This window comes from Lissotriton helveticus, chromosome 3_1 (assembly GCF_964261635.1).
Source record: "Lissotriton helveticus chromosome 3_1, aLisHel1.1, whole genome shotgun sequence".
Lineage (NCBI taxonomy): Eukaryota > Metazoa > Chordata > Amphibia > Caudata > Salamandridae > Lissotriton > Lissotriton helveticus.
This window is the reverse complement of record NC_136061.1, coordinates 1,501,802,745-1,501,818,707: the sequence shown is the minus strand read 5'-3', so window position 1 is coordinate 1,501,818,707 and position 15,963 is coordinate 1,501,802,745. Positions and strand designations below refer to the sequence as shown.

The window sequence follows — 15,963 nt, the reverse complement described above, 5'->3', positions numbered from 1 at the left end:
TCTGGTCGTCTTGGCCTCCTGCATCCTGCTCATCAACTATGCTAGGTGGCATATTCAGGCTCTGCTGTGAAACCTGAAGTCTCAATGGGAGCAGCAACCAAGTTTCAGAGGAGACTGATCAAGACCTGCAGTGCTGGATACTCAACTATAATTGGGCCAGTGGAAGACCCCTCTCTCTGCCCTTATCTGAGCTGACGGTGGTGACTGATGCATTATTACTTGAATGGATAGGTTGTGAGGACATGGAGTGAAATATATGGTGAGATTGTGTGACCTTATCATGTAATACAATTATTAGCCCCTTTAGGACCAGGAGATTTCGTTTGCTAAACCCTCTGCCTCAACCCAGTGTAGCTGTGACTCTGAGCAGCAAAGCTTACTCAGAGTGTGAGGAAATGGGGTGTAGTATATGCTGTGGTTATGCAACCTCTCTGTCCTATACACTCACCAACCATTTAAGACCCGAATGCTTTGTTTGTCAAACCTTCAGCTCGACACTAGGTAGCTGTGATTCTGAGTAGCACGACTTACACAAAGAACTGTAAAGCATTTAAACAGCACCAAAACAATTGGAAAAGAAATCGAGACATCAAAGAAATAAGTCACCAATTCATAAAAAAGATATATATGAGATATAAGAGTTACGAGGTATAGTAAATCAAAGTATTTCATTCACCCATGAACAAGCTTTGTCAAATTCAACAAATTCGACTCCTAAAATATTTTGAGCAAAAAGTTAGGTAAGTTGTAATGCTGTTGAAGCTGAAGATACATGATGCTGAAGGATTCTGTTGATGTAAGGATGCCAACAGGTCTTCCTGCAGTGACTTACCCTTGAGCAGGACCCAGCAGGCACAGTACTCTTCTTTATTATCTACCAGGTGCAGAAGGGGCAGTCTGCATCAATGCAGCCTCTCTTCGCCTGGAACTTGGTGAAGCAGGGCAATACACCATCAGTCCTTCTTCCATTCCAGTTGAGATCTGAGTTCTGCCAGGGATTCCCCAGTTTATGCCCGGATAATGCCCTCTGGGTAGAATACAGTTGGTGGTCAGTGGGCTCCCAGGCTCCCTCCCTCCTGATGAACACTACCTAGGAAGAGTGCATCTGGCTGTCCCAAGATGCACCATTCTGCCCACTCCCAACATGGCAGAATGTCTTTGAAAACCAGTTTGGCAACTGGTTTCCCCTCTCCTGCCGAGTGTCAGCCTGCGAGAGAAAGGAGCCATAGAGAGCATGCCAGGATCAGAGATCGGGTCTGGCTGCTACTTCGGCTACTTTCTGCTGTCAAAAGAGGACAAAGTACGTCGCTTTAAGTGAGACATCCACCCCTGAACCTATTCCTGAGGGCAAGTTCAAGATGATCACCTTGAGCCAAGTTCTGTCTGCCCTCAATCCAGGCGACTGAATGGTGGCATTGGATTTGTAGAATGTCTATTTCTGCATTCTTTTCCTAAATCCCAGAGACGTGACCTGTGGTTTCAGGTAGACCACAAGCACTTTCAGTTCTTACCTTGATGACTGATTGCTACAGGTAGGCTTGCCTCAAACAGTGGTTATCCGCCTCCAGACTACAACCAATCTGTAGACATCCCTGGGATTTTCCATAAATGTGCTGAAGTCGCACCTGACTCCTTCACAGAGACTCCTTCTCATCCGAGCCATCTTGTACATGATGTTGTGTTGAGCCTTTCCTCAGCGAGTCCAGGATATTCTAGCTCTGATACAGATTTTTTAATCTTGGTCTCAGTGACCTCCTGAATCCTGCTAGTAACACATGTGGACTGTGCAGTGGGATCTGAAATCTCAGTGGGATCAGCCTCAACAGACCTTTCAGGTTCCATCCAGGTTTTGCAGAAGACTATAAAAGATATGCAGTGATGGTTATTGGACTGCAGTTGGAAATGCGGCAGATCCCTCTCTCTGCCCTAACCAGGGCTAACAGTCATAACCAATGCATCGTTGCTAGGTTGGTGAGGCAATGTGGGGGAATTAGAGATCAGGGGTCGCTCGTCTCTAGTGGAAGCCTGTCTCCGCACCAAACTGCTGGAGTCGCAGGTGATTAACTTGTCACTAAAAGCTTTCATCCCGTCCTTGAAGCAGGCCTGGGGCAGGTTCTGACAGACAACACAACTGCCATGTGGAACTACAAAAAGCAGGACAGGTTGTGGGTATTGGTCACATGCCAAGAGCTTTCATGCCTATGGAAGTTGTTGTCATCAGGGCATCTCCCTGGTCATACAACACCTGGTAGGATCTTTAAATGCCAGGGTGGATGAAGTCAGCCGGCATTATGTAGCTGACAAGTAATGTCTGCTTCATTCTAAGGTGGAACAGGGTGCCTTGCGGCAATCGAGAGAACCCAGTCTTGATCTCTTCGCCACTGTCTGGAACGTGCAATGTCCAAACCTTTGCGCTCTGGAGTTCCCAACACAATCCTCTCTCGGAGATGCCGTGGATTTGACTGTAGATCGGGACTCCTGTACTTCTTCCCACTCTACCTCTCCTACCGAGAGGTCTGAAGAAGATCAGGAAATATCTGGTCAGAGTCATTGTAATGGCTCCAGGTTCAGCCAGAAGAGTGTAGTGCCCAAAACCTCTGTACAGCTGCCTCTTTGGGACCTCCACCTGAATCTGCACAGCTTACACCTCCACGCTTGGAGATTGAGCAGCGACAGCTGACTGCTTTTGATCTACCTCTCAAGGTAATACATGTTATTTTGGCTTTCAGATGTCCCTCCACCAAAACTATATATGCAGGATGCTGGGAGAAGTTTGTTGTTTAGTGTTCTTCTCTGCATATCCAGCCCTTTCAAACCCAGTTGTTTGTTATTCTTTTCCCCTCTCTCTAGCATAGCAAGGCCTTGCTGTGGCAAAAGTTAAAGATTATTTGTCGGCCTTATCGTTTTTTCTATGGTTACCTCATCAACCTTCTTTGTTTAAGTTTACTGTTGTGATGCAGTTTTTGAAAGAACTGGTACATTTTCCACCATAATCGTTTGAGATGTTCCAGTGAGGCCTCAAACTGGTTCTTAAATTCTTGATGTGCTCTCTATTTGAGAGCCTATGCACAGCTGCTCCTTGAGAATACTCACCTTATAGACCGTGTTCCTCATTGTGATTACATTGCGTCAGCTCATCACATGAGTGAACTGCAAGCCTTTTCAGTCCAGCAAGCATATGCCACCTTCCTTCCAGATAATTTGTTGCTAAGGAACAAGGCGGTGTTCTCCTCAAAGGCTGTAACTCCTTTCCACGTTAGGCTGTCCGTTTCCCTGCTGACATTCTTCGGTGCTCCTCATCCTTCAAAGCTGGACAAGCGACTCAATCGCCTAGACCCGAAAAGAGCCCAGACTTTCTACATTGATCGCACCAAAGAGCACCAGGTAGACTATCTGCTGTTTACGGGTTTCTCTCAGTGTAAGAAGGGCAGATCAGTGTAGAACTAGACCAGATACATTGTTCTTTGTATAAAGATCTGCTATGGTCTGGCCAGGAAAGAGGCAACAGAAGGCCTGCGAGCTCATTCCACTAGAGCCAAAGCTACTCCCACAATGCTCACTCGGGGTTAATATTTTGGGCATCTGCTAGGCTGGGATAAAACAGAGTCTGTCTGAATAGAAAATCAATTATAATAGTGAAGTAAGTAAGAGAAAAGACAATCAAACTCCATGAATTGAATCAAGCATCTGAATGAACTGCCTGGCAGCTCATCAGCTTCACAATTTGAAGGGTGTCAGTTGACCACTCTCAGAGGCGAGCACTGTGGTGAAGTGTACCTCTCGGCCATGATTCATTCTGAAATTGTTTTCTTACAGAGGTGCCGACATTAGCATGTCCTTCATGACCAGAAAGCTGGTGTACTGTTCGATAATCAAAGTCCTGGTCATTGTGTAGAGGTCCAAAGTAAGAATGTCGGCATGCTCTTTATTCTCCAGTAAATTGTATTCAACAGTGCTGTAAACCACTGGGCTTCCAAGCACTCTGGGTTTTGGACACCTAACCAGTAGACCATGATGACTTGTAATATCCTATCCCTTCATCCGGCATACTCATAGTGATTAAAGTTCACCTCTTCCTGAACCAGCTGCTGAGTCAGCTTCATCATTGAACTGTCCTGGGCTGGCTTTGCTGCCTTGACACCTTTCCAGTTATGGCAGCCAAGCACACTACCCATTTTGCAAGTATTGAGTGTCATTTCACAGGTGGTGCTGCTTATGTGTTGAGTATTTTGGAGAAAGGTACAGCAGTTAAATACATTTTCTTGTTTTACAGGCGGTGGAAGAGGAGTATTATGCCCTACAGGGGCGGCTGACTGGATCAGCCCACCCAGATAAGCGTTCAGGTATGTCTGGATGCATTTCCTTGAGTTGCTGAATGTCTTCAGTTTGTCATCTTGATAAGTCTTTCTTTAAGCTGTTTTTGGTTATTCCATGTGTTGTTTTTTAAAATTTAAATTCTTACATAGCCTGTACCTGCGTGCTGCTTCTACCTGTGTATGTGTCCACAACCACGAACAACATTTGATGGTTTTAATCATCTCTATCGGCCTCAAAGGATCCCTGCCCTCCAGCTGGGTTAGAGGCAAGTCCCAGTGGATCACAGTTGGTGAACCAAATTATCTAAATGCTCTGCACTGTGTGGATCAGCTCAGGCAGAGATGTATTCACATTGGCTAGTTGACTTCAATGCTTTATAATACAGGTGTTGGTATGAAAAGTTTTAAGGGTAGCAGTTTGACCATGCATGAACAAGGTATCTGAAAGAGACACGTTAGTGATAGATTCCTTACCTTAGAATATCCCCAGGCGTCAGACTGGATCCGGAAACTTTTGCGTAGCAATACCCCTGCGCGTTGGTAGGCGTCGTCCGCGGCTCCGCGTCCGTCGTCGGCGTCGTTAGCGCCGGAATGACATCGCCGGAGTACTTAGACGCCGCTCTTGCCCCCTGACGTCAGTTGTTCCATTTTCCGCCAAAGCTAGCGCAGATCCAGAGAAGCTCTACCCCTTAGTCACTTTTTGACTAAACTTTTTTGATCTTTTGATCTGTCTTTTCTCAAGTCGTTCGACTCCTACGGTGCCGGTAGGGATGCCCGGGTTCAAACCCTGCTCCAAGTTCAGCCGACTGATGTCGGTTACCGACCCCCATCGCCGGTGTCTTCAGTGTCTAGGCCTCGACCACGACGACCAAACCTGCTCTGACTGCCGGGCCCTGACATCTAAGGCTAGGCGGGAGCGGTCCCGCAAGCAGCTCGAGCTCCGAAAGTCGGCCCGCGCCGTTCAAGGTCCCGGTCCCACAGGAGGTCAAGGGACCGGTCGCGGGGTCGGAGCCCTCGTAGCTCCGAGAGTGGGCATCGGTCTTCAGGATCCAGGTCCTCAGGTAAGAGGCATGAGAGGTCGGAAAAGCGTCATCGTTCTTCCGACCCACCCCGACACTCGCGCGACGCGGCCGGGGGTTCGGGTAACACCACCCACGCGGCTCCGACGGAGTCAAGGGCGTCGCAACCTGCCCCATACCTTCCGGTCCCTGGGCACGATGCGATGCCAGAGGAGATCGAGCAGTACCTCATGGCCATGAGGTCTCTCCCTCCTCCGCCGGGCTCCGTGGCACCTTCGGGCCCAGCGGTCCCGGCTGGAGGGCCTAGCGGGTCGGGTGCTTCGGCTCCGACGCCGTCGGGTGCTTCGGCCCCGGCGTGACCGGCGACTTTGGTCCCTGTGCCGCATGCCTTCACTGGATCCGGTTCCGGATCCGGGTCGTCGCCGGTCGACCTCACCGACGCCGGCCCCTAGGGTGTCGCCCTCGGCGCCGCCTACGGGCGACTCCGTCCCCGGTCCTGCCCTCGATTCGGTTCCGGCGCCGGAGCTGCGCCGCTGGGCGCCGGTCTCGACGCCGTATGGAGACTTCTACTTCCACGAACCGGCCCCATCCGTTGAACCTGAATTTCAGGTGATGGGTGACGAGGGAGACTGGTAGGGGTCTGTGGACCCTCTGGCACAGGAGTGCCAGTCTCAACAGGACTGGACATATGAGCTTGGGGATGCCAGTGGACTGGACACTTCGCCAGACACTGGTTTTGTCTCCCCTCCAACCGTGGCTACGGCGGAGGGGGCTGCCTACAGTGTAGTGTTGACGCGGGCAGCCAAGGAATTGGCCCCTGAGCTCCCCGTCGCGGCCGTGAGGACTAACCTCCTCACTGAGGTCCTTAAACCGCAGGCAAGCTTGGCTTAGCCTCTGCTGCCGTTTAATGAGGCCTTGTGTGACGTTCTTTTGGGCACTTGGTCCAAGCCCGCTACAGGTCAGCCTGTAGATAGGAACGTGGCCAGACGCTACTGCCCGGCTCCGGGCGACCCTTGCTTCTTGTCCACCCACCCCACCCCCGAGAGCCTGGTCATCCAGGCCTCTACTTCCCAGACCGCATTCCCAACTGCTCCGCCCGATCGGGAATCCAAGAGGTACGAACAGTTCGGTAAGAAGGTGTTCTCGTCCCTGAGTTTGGGACTGCGGTCAGTCAATACCGCATGCCTCTTGGGCCGCTACACGCACACTCTGTGGGACACGGTCGCGGACGTGCTGCCACAATGTTCGGAGGAGGCCCGGACTAAACTCACCCAAGCCCTTGTGGAGGGTCGAGATGCAGCGCGCTATTCCATCCAGTGTGGGCTGGATACCACGGACTCACTGGGCAGAGAGAGGGCAACAACGGTGGCGGTTCGATGCCACGCCTGGTTGAGGACCCCCAATTTTTCGGCCGATGTCCAGGCCACCCTCCTAGACATGCCGTTTGATGGCCGTCGCCTCTTTGGCGACAAGGCAGACCATGCGCTTGAGTGGTTTAAGGACTCCAGGGCTAACGCCAAGTCCTTGGGCCTCTCGGCCCCACGCCAGCAAACAGGTGCCTTTCGCTCCTTTCGTGGCCAAGGAAGGGGTGCTCCCACACGTGCTGCCAGCCACGCACCGCAGGCTACTACACAGCACGGTGGCGGCCATGGAAACCGGCGTGGCGGCTATCGGGGACAACGGCGAGGCCAGCCCACACCTTCCCCTGCAGCACCCGCCTCAAAACCCTCCTAGTCCGTGCTTTCAGGCCCATGTGACGCCAGTGGGGGGCAGGGTTCGTCATCACCTCTTCCACTGGCGCACTGTCACGTCGGACATGTGGGTGCTGCAAATCGTCCGAAGGGGCTACTCCCTCCCCTTCAAGGCGACCCCTCCAGCCATGCCACCGCAATACCACCGCGTGTCGGTGGATCACTTGCAACGTCCGCAAGAGGAAGTTACGGCCCTCTTGGCCAAGGGGGCCATCGAGCGCGTTCCTGGGCCAGAAGTAGGGTGTGGTTGTTACTCCCACTACTTTCTGGTACCCAAGAAGGGCAAAGGGGGCCTACGCCCTATCTTAGACCTACGGAACGTCAACGGCTTTCTCCGGAAGGAGAAGTTCAAGATGCTGACTTCGGCTCAGGTCTTAGCTGCCCTGGACCCAGGAGACTGGATGGTAGCGTTGGACTTGCAGGACGCCTATTTCCACATCCCCGTCCTGCCGGCTCACCGGCGTTACCTGCGGTTCACGGTAGGCCACGAGCACTTTGTTTACCGTGCTCCCCTTCGGCCTTACCTGCGCCCCACAGGTGTTCACGAAAGTGATGGCGGTGGTCGCAGCTCATCTGCGCAGGTTAGGGGTTTCAGTCTTCCCCTACCTCGACGACTGGTTGTTGAAGGCGGGCTCTCCCCAGACAGTCGCCTGCCACCTCCAGACTACGGCCGACCTCCTGCATCTGCTTAGGTTCTCCATCAATGTGCCGAAGTCACACCTGTGTCCCTCTCAGAAGCTCCTCTTCATCGAAGCGGTTCTAGACTCGGCACAGTTTCGGGTTTATCCTCCCGAAGAGCGGGTTCGGGATATTCAGGCTCTGATTCCAATCTTTCAGCCTTTATCCCGAGTCTCGGTCAGGTTGACACTGCGGCTTCTGAGGCTGATGGCCTCCTGCATCCTTCTTGTGCATCACGCCCAGTGGCGGATGCGGGCTCTGCAGTGGGACCTGAAGTTTCAGTGGGCCCAGCATCAGGGCAACTTGTCCGCCCATGTCTTGATCTCGGAGGGCACTGCAAGACAGTTGCAGTGGTGGCTCACGGACCGCGATTGGGTCAGCGGCAGATCCCTCTCCCTACCCCAACCGGAGCACATAGTTGTGATGGACGCGTCCCTCCAGGGCTGGGGGGGGCCACATGGGAGAGGCAGAGATCAGAGGCCTCTGGTCTCCGGCAGAGTCCCAGCTCCACATCAACCTTCTGGAGCTGTGGGCGATCCGACTTGCACTGAAGGCATTCCTCCCCTCTGTCCGGGGGAGTTTAGTGCAGGTGTTCACGCACAACACCACCGCCATGTGGTACTGCAACAAACAGGGCGGGGTGGGGTCGTGGACCCTCTGCCAGGAGGCTCTGCGCCTCTGGCAGTGGCTGGAACATCAGGGCGTGACCCTGGTGGTTCAACACCTGGCAGGTTCTCTGAACGCCAGGGCGGACAAACTCAGCCGTCGGTGCATGATGGATTACGAATGGCGTCTGAACTCGGACGTGGCGCAAGGCCTCTTTCAGCAGTAGGGAGAGCCTTGGTTAGATCTATTCGCCACAGAAGAGAACGCGCAATGTCATCAGTTCTGCGCGTTGGAATTTCCAAGGCGGAACTCGCTCGGAGACGCTTTTCATCGCGAGTGGAGTTGCGGTCTATTGTACGCCTTTCCGCCTATACCACTTCTGCCCAGAGTGCTGAAGAAGATCAGGCGCAACCGGGCCCAGGTTATCCTTGTGGCTCCGGACTGGGAACGAAGATATTGGTATACAGAGCTACTCAGCATGTCTGTCGATCCCCCGATTCGTCTGCCTCTTCAGGAGGACCTTCTGTTGCAGCAGCAGAGGACGGTCCTCCACCCGAACCTGTCCAGTCTCCACCTCCAAGCTTGGAGATTGAGCGGCGACAGTTGAGGCCATTTGACTTGCCTCCCGAAGTCTGTAATGTAATTCTGGCAGCCAGGCGTCCCTCCACAAAGTCGGTATACGCCTGCAGGTGGAACAGATTTGTGGCATGGTGCACAGCAAAGGCTGTGGATCCACTCTCTGCCCCCCTTTCTGAGGTTCTCCTCTTCCTACTTTCTCTGGCCCAGCAGGGCTCTGCTCTGGGCACTATCAAGGGCTACCTTTCTGCCCTTTCCGCCTTCTTAAGGCTACCTGATCAGCCATCTTTGTTCAAGTCCCCTATTGTAAATAGGTTTTTGAAGGGCATCACACACATGTTCCCTCCTGTTCCTTTCGTGATGCCCCAGTGGGACTTGAAACTTGTACTTATCTGATGTGTGCTCCCTTTGAGCCACTTCATAACTGTCCTCTCCGCCTTCTTACTCTGAAGACTGCTTTCCTGGTTGCCATCACCTCTGCCAGGAGAGTGAGTGAGCTCCAGGCTCTTTCTTCCAAACCTCCTTTCCTTTCTGTCCATCCCGACAAGGTTGTGTTGCGGACACTGCCCTCTTTCCTGCCCAAGGTAGTCACAGCCTTCCACATCGGGCAGTCCATCACCTTGCCCACCTTCTTTCCGCCTCCGCATCCCTCGAAAGAGAAAGAGAGGCTCCACCGTCTGGACCCAAAACGTGCGCTCTCTTACTCTCTGGATCGCACACGCCAGTTCCGGGTGGATGACCAACTCTTTGTTGGTTACGTGGGCGCTAAGAAAGGACGGGCGGTGCACAAGCGGACCATCTCTCGTTGGATCGTATTGTGCATCAAGGCGTGTTACTCCTTGGCTAAAAAGGAACCTCCTGTTGGGCTGAGGGCCCACTCCACTCGGGCCATGGCGACTACTACTGCCCTGGGCCGAGGAGTCCCCTTGCAGGACATTTGTCAAGCAGCTACGTGGGCCTCGCTGCACACGTTCGCGAGACACTACTGCCTGGACAGTCAAGTCCGGAGGGATGGCTTCTTTGGCCGTTCCGTCCTCCAGGACTTTCTTGTGTGATTATTGGTTCGCAGACCCACCACCGGGGTTGGTATTGCTGGGGTATCTATTCTAAGGTAAGGAATCCATCACTAACGTGTCTCTTTCAGATGCATAAGTTACTACTTGTGTAACGATATATCTGTAAGAGACATTAGTTAGTGATGGATTCCTTACCGACCCACCCATCCTCCCCGTTCTGCGAACCGATATCTAGGGTTTAGGTCATCCCCTTTTAGGGTCCTAGTTTCATGGCACCAGTGTTGGTTCTATCATGGCTCTGCGTATCTGGCGCGGAAAAGCTGTGTATCAGAACTAACGTCAGCGCGCGAGGGCGGCGTCTAAGTACTCCGGCGATGTCATTCCGGCATGAACGACGCCGACAACGACGCGGAGCCGCGTACGATGCCTACCGACGTGCAGGGGTATTGCTACACAAAAGTTTCCGGATCCAGTCTGACGCCTGGGAATAATCTACGGTAAGGAATCTATCACTAACTAATGTCTTTTACAGATATAGCGTTACACAAGTAGTAACTTGTGCTAATGGGCTACTTGCACACTGTGGTGGTTCAGTTGTGAAATTACAGTTTGTAAATCTTCTTAAAATACTTGGTTTGGTTATCCGCCCTCACCATGACCAAGCAAGTCAACGCCGTCTCCGAAAACCGTGACCCAGGCCCTCGTCACCAGCAGACTGGACTACGGGAACGCCCTCTATGCAGGAACAACAACCAAGCTCCTGAGACTGCTGCAACACATCCAGAATGCATCGGCACGACTGATCCTCGACGTCCCCTGACGCAGCCACATCACACCCCACCTGAGAGGCCTGTTCTGGCTCCCCGTCAACAAGAGGATCGCCTTCAAACTCCTCATCCACGCACACAAGGCCCTACACAACGCCGGACCAGCATACCTCAACGACCGACTCAGCTTCTACACCCCCACCCGCAGCCTCCGCTCTGCCAACCTCGCCCTCGCCTCAGTCCCTCGCATCCAAAAAACCACCGCCGGAGGCAGATCCTTCTCCTACCTCACCGCCAAAACCTGGAACACCCTCCCTACCAACCTACGACAGACTCAGGACCTGCTTGCCTTCAGAGGACTTCTCAAGACCTGGCTCTTCGATCAGTAGCAGCCCCCCCCCCAGCGCCTTGAGACCCTACGGGAATGTAGCGTGCTTTACAAATATATTGATTGATTGATTGATAATATAGAGTTGTCTGGCATTGATTGTTAGTGTGGCAGCTGGTACATTGGAAACTAACAGGTTGTTGATTTGTCTTACCAGTTTATGCATTCTTCATTCTCTAAACTGTCATTTAGCAGGTCAGTGTCCTGCGAGGCTGTACTTTTGCATTTCTTTGAATCTCTCTCTGTTTAGCAGTTCACTCAGATATGCCCCACGGCTCACTATGGCATTGCATGGGGTAAGTTGGAGATGGGACAGTGTGTGCGTAACTATTTAGAAGATTATTGGAGTGTCTATAATGGTTGTGTCTGGGTTTTGTAGTATGCTAGGTCGTCTGTGAGCCTTGAACTTTTTTCACTTTCTGAAAGTCTGGTTTCTAGGTCTCTTTTTTTTGTCTTTTCAGGTGAAAGCTAGGACAGAGACGATGTTAGCAACTAATGCTTGGATGGATTGCGGAATCCAACTTGCACCTGGTCCGTAGCCAGAGAGCAACTGGGTATGCTTGCAAACTTCGCATATGGAAGAGCCATGCACTCTGGTTCTTGTCGGAGGAAGATCTGCTGTCTTCTGTTGAAAGATCCGTTCTGATTCACCCCATCAATAAATGGACAGAGCACTGGGGAGAGGATTAGTACATTACAGTTGTAACTAGAATTGTTAAAAAAAATCAGGTGTATTTATGTGACACGTATCGGAAGCACACACTTTGTCTTTTTCTTTGTTTTCATCTAGAGGTTAAATGCAAACTTTGTATGACGAAGTAGAGCCGCACGCATATGATGGCCCTTGCAAGAGTAACCTTAAGCAGGCCATCCTGCTTCTTTATGCTAAGCACCTCTCTTCGCACACATGTAGGCCGGTCATAGCGGGGCGCATAGGCCAGCCCTCTCACATAGTCTCTCAAAGTGAAGTCAGTCTGTCCCGTTACCATAACCATAGACTACAGGATTGGTGTGGGCCACAGTCGCTGAAAATGGAATTTGGTCTAATCACATTACTGTTTTTTCTGACATACGACCACCATAGTTGCAGTAGTCGGACAGAAGGATGGAGATCTGCAAGACTGATGCATGGCACAGTATCTCAGAGATCTAACCATTCATAGCAAAACATCTTTTGTGAGACTCTTACAGGCCATGCTCTCTCTAAGAAGTGGTATACATGGAATTTCAGATGGAGACGCAAGACAGTTGTGTGTCACTATCTTACTAGAAGGACAAGCGTAGTTCTGTCTTGACACAGGTGCTATGGTGCACATTTTACATCTATAATTGATCAAGTTTCAGTTTATTGTAACAGGTTTCTTGTGCTGTCTGAGATGCCTGGTCTAGATGCACTGGCTGCTTTAGGAAAGCTGCTCTGGTGAGCGAGCCAAAGAAATTGATAGGGTATCAGGTGCTGAAGTAGTACGCCATATGACCTTGATACTACCGTGCAGCAGTATTTGAGTGTGCACTGATGGTTCTTGGAGGATGTATCAGTTGCATCAGTTTCGGCAATCTGTTAAGCAGATGAATCTTCCTTGTAATCTGAAATGACATTCTGTCAATGTTGGATCTGTTTAAGCAGTATTGAGTGGATTCTTCTGAACTAACTCTTTGAGGTAGTCTTGCAGATGAAGATAGGGTGCTTCCCCTTGCTTTGCTGTTTGAAGTGACAGACAGTTTGAACACCACAACAGAAGTGGGCGTTATCTGTGCTAGATTTGTAAATGTTTGGTATGTATACAGAGAAATGCTGGCCAGTACAGAAGTCAGAGAAAGCCTATGGCTGCACATGGGACCAAAAAGGACACTATATGGAGAGCACTGGATCTGTTTTGTTCCTGACTTTGCTTGCTTTTCAGCTTAAGATAAGTTCTGCACCCTTAGCATGAAATCTCGTGCCTGTTCCACTGAACGTAGCACTGACTTCTTTGGAGTGAAGTAAACATGTTGGCTGGTATTCCAGTTCCACACTGGGTGCAGTGTTGAGCATGGCTGTTACAGGACTAAAGTAGCTATGCATGCTGGGTTTAGCATGTCCAGGTTAGTGACTGTTAGACTTCCCGCTTTCTACCTACGAAGAGCAGATGTACCTTCCCTGGCCCAGACATTGATTGGTGTTCTACCCTACTCTTACTAACATGGGGCTTCATCTGTCTTCCCTGCTTTAGACATTGAAGTGTGCTGTACAGTGATTTTCAGACGTGTGGCTCTGCTCCCCTTAGCACTACCTAGGTTAGGACTTTTGTTCATTGTTCTCTCCTCAAGTCAAGAATTAAGGTATAACTTTCTTTGTGTTTGAAATGCCACATAATTGTATCCAATCTACCCACTGTTGAGTGCTTGTGGTGCTCTTGGCCAGCTTTAGAGTATTGTGAGCTACAGCACTAACAACTTTGCTGCCCAACAGTATCGTCTTCTGGAATGGAGTTGAGGGTTTATTTGAAAGTTGGTCGAACGTTTTTTTTGGAATTGATTTGGGTATGTGGAATTAAATGGAGGAGCATTCTTTGATTGTGGCACAAAATTAACGCTGGTAGGTTAATCTTTTGACAGGCAAGGGACTATTGGCCAGTACCCAGACATAGCAATCAACAGAAAATTAATTTCATGCCTTGCATGTTGATTTCTTTGTTGCCAGACACACTACTTTCCTCAGGATTCAGTTAGTTTTACGCAGTTTGCCACTTTTCACTACTGCACCCTTGCTTACTTCTTTCTGCTGCCCCACACCATCTACAGTCTGCTGCACTGCTACCTCTAATTTCTGGTGCAGCACCCATTGTAACTCATCATTTAGTTTTAGGAGGAGGTCTGGTCTGTTTCTTGCACAGATATAGCTTTAGGTCAAGCCCTTCCCTTTGCCATGCAATTCTGCACATCCTCATGCCCACTCTTCATACACTGGTCTGGGAAACGTCTACTTTCCATCCCTTCAATAATGTAGGTCTCTCTCTTTCACTGACATTGCTGCCTGACTCCTGCATTAGGGGCAAGTCCCCCAGGCCTTGCACTTGACTTGATGTCATTCCTGCTTGCTCCATGCACTGCTGTAAATACCTGCTTCACCTTTGCGTTGCTGCAACATCGCTGTGTACACCCTTACCCATACACTGATAAAGAAAACTCAGTTTCCTTGCAGCAGCCAACTCCCACCACTGTATCAAATTCTACTGTGGTTACTCATTAGCTGCTGCAAAACACTCCCATAGTAGCTGTGGGTCACTGCCATCTCTTTCTGCATGGCCCTACATTAATTTCCGCCAGACGCATGGGAACCTCTAATCCATCACTTCTTCACCTTGCTGTATGAAACCAGTGTTCCTCCTTTTCTGCACTGCCTTATATGTACAGACCATTCATCTACATGCCCTTAGCAGAAGAGAGCACATTTTTGCTTGGTAGAGCAAAAAATAGTTTCCTCCTTAAGCCTTGTGTCCTGCATTCCATTTTGTGCATAATGTAATAAGGTTATAAAGGATGAGCATAGCAAGTGAACAGGTGGTTCTCTGTAGTCCAATGCCTGCAGAGAGTGAAGGCCCCTTCATTGGCCCATGTACACAGGACCCTTTATCATCAGGGCCCAGCTAGTGAGTCCAGCTTGTCACTTCTGTAAGGTCCCTAGCACAGTTACATTTATCACTGGTAATAGTGTGCGGATGGCACTTCGCAGGTATACAGGGTATCGGCCTGAATCCTACAGCATGGATCCACCTAGACTCTAATTCTGGTAATTTCTCAAAACTTGCCACACCATTTAATTCTATGCGTATCACATGTACAATCATGTACTCATTTGTCAGCTATTACTTAAAACAGTGATCTGGAGGCATTGTTACAGTTTATTTCCATTAATATGCTGTATGTTTTCTGATTTATGTTTGTGTGTCTAATTTTATTCCTAACACACATATCCTGAGTTATGTTTGTACATTACCTTTAAGTAGCTGAGAAGATCAGGTGTCTCCAAAATGGAGTTTGGGTCTCATGAATTGGTTCTGGGACAGTAGACATGTATTCAGCTATTAAAAAATGTCTCACAAACAGAGTCTGTGTAAGTCCTGTCATTTATCTCATTATTATCACTTGTAAGTCACCTTTGATTACACATGGAAAAAGAAGAAGTGTGGGTTGCAATTGTATAATGCCTGTAGAGTCTTGGGGATCTGTAGATGTTACTTATTAAAGACTGGAGTAGTTTACTGTGATCCAAATTCTGGCTGATGGTATAGGGGTACTCTAGTTTGAGACGGAGACGAGTTTTGCAGCATGAAGTAGTATGAAAATGGTAACTTATTTATGCATTATGAACTTATGTTCTATGACACCCAGAGTCATGCTGACTCTTCCGCGGTTGATACCCGAAGTCAAAGATTTATCTTTAAACAGGCTTTCTGATCACAGCAACTAGATGATGGAATACTGCAAGACATATGATTCTGATGGATACTTCTAACCATAGATTCCTTAAATTTAGATTATTGCCACACTGGACCTGCAAGATTGAAACAGAATGTCTCCCCTATGCCAGTAGGTGGTGCAGTGCCTTTCCACGTTTCCACCTGGAAAGTGATGACAGAGCCACATATAAGCTCCACTCCTGCATGTCAATAGCAGTTTCTTTCTTTCTGCACCTTCGTACATAAATCCAGAGCTCGCTCAGTTTTTTTTCTTGCCAGTTAAGTTTGTCTTAAAAAAATCTACTTTTTTCCAACTGTGCAAGGGAACTATGCCCGCCCTGCTCCCACCTACCCCCACCCCCCAACTACAACTACAAGGTTTAAGCCTTATAGGGACTGTCACA

General features: G+C 49.9%; 1 protein-coding gene across 3 annotated transcripts in view; it reads left to right on the top strand.

The window, feature by feature from the left end:
• ARHGEF12 (Rho guanine nucleotide exchange factor 12) overlaps positions 1 to 15,207 on the top strand; it is a 926,126-nt gene extending 910,919 nt beyond the window's left edge. For all 3 annotated transcript variants that reach the window (XM_078682163.1, XM_078682161.1, XM_078682160.1), the window contains 2 exons: positions 4,274 to 4,343; positions 11,579 to 15,207. In XM_078682163.1, coding sequence (XP_078538289.1) covers positions 4,274 to 4,343; positions 11,579 to 11,589 — 81 coding nt within the window. In that variant the 3' untranslated portion in view covers positions 11,590 to 15,207. The remainder of the gene's footprint in view (positions 1 to 4,273; positions 4,344 to 11,578) is intronic.
• The last annotated feature ends 756 nt before the right edge of the window (positions 15,208 to 15,963 follow it).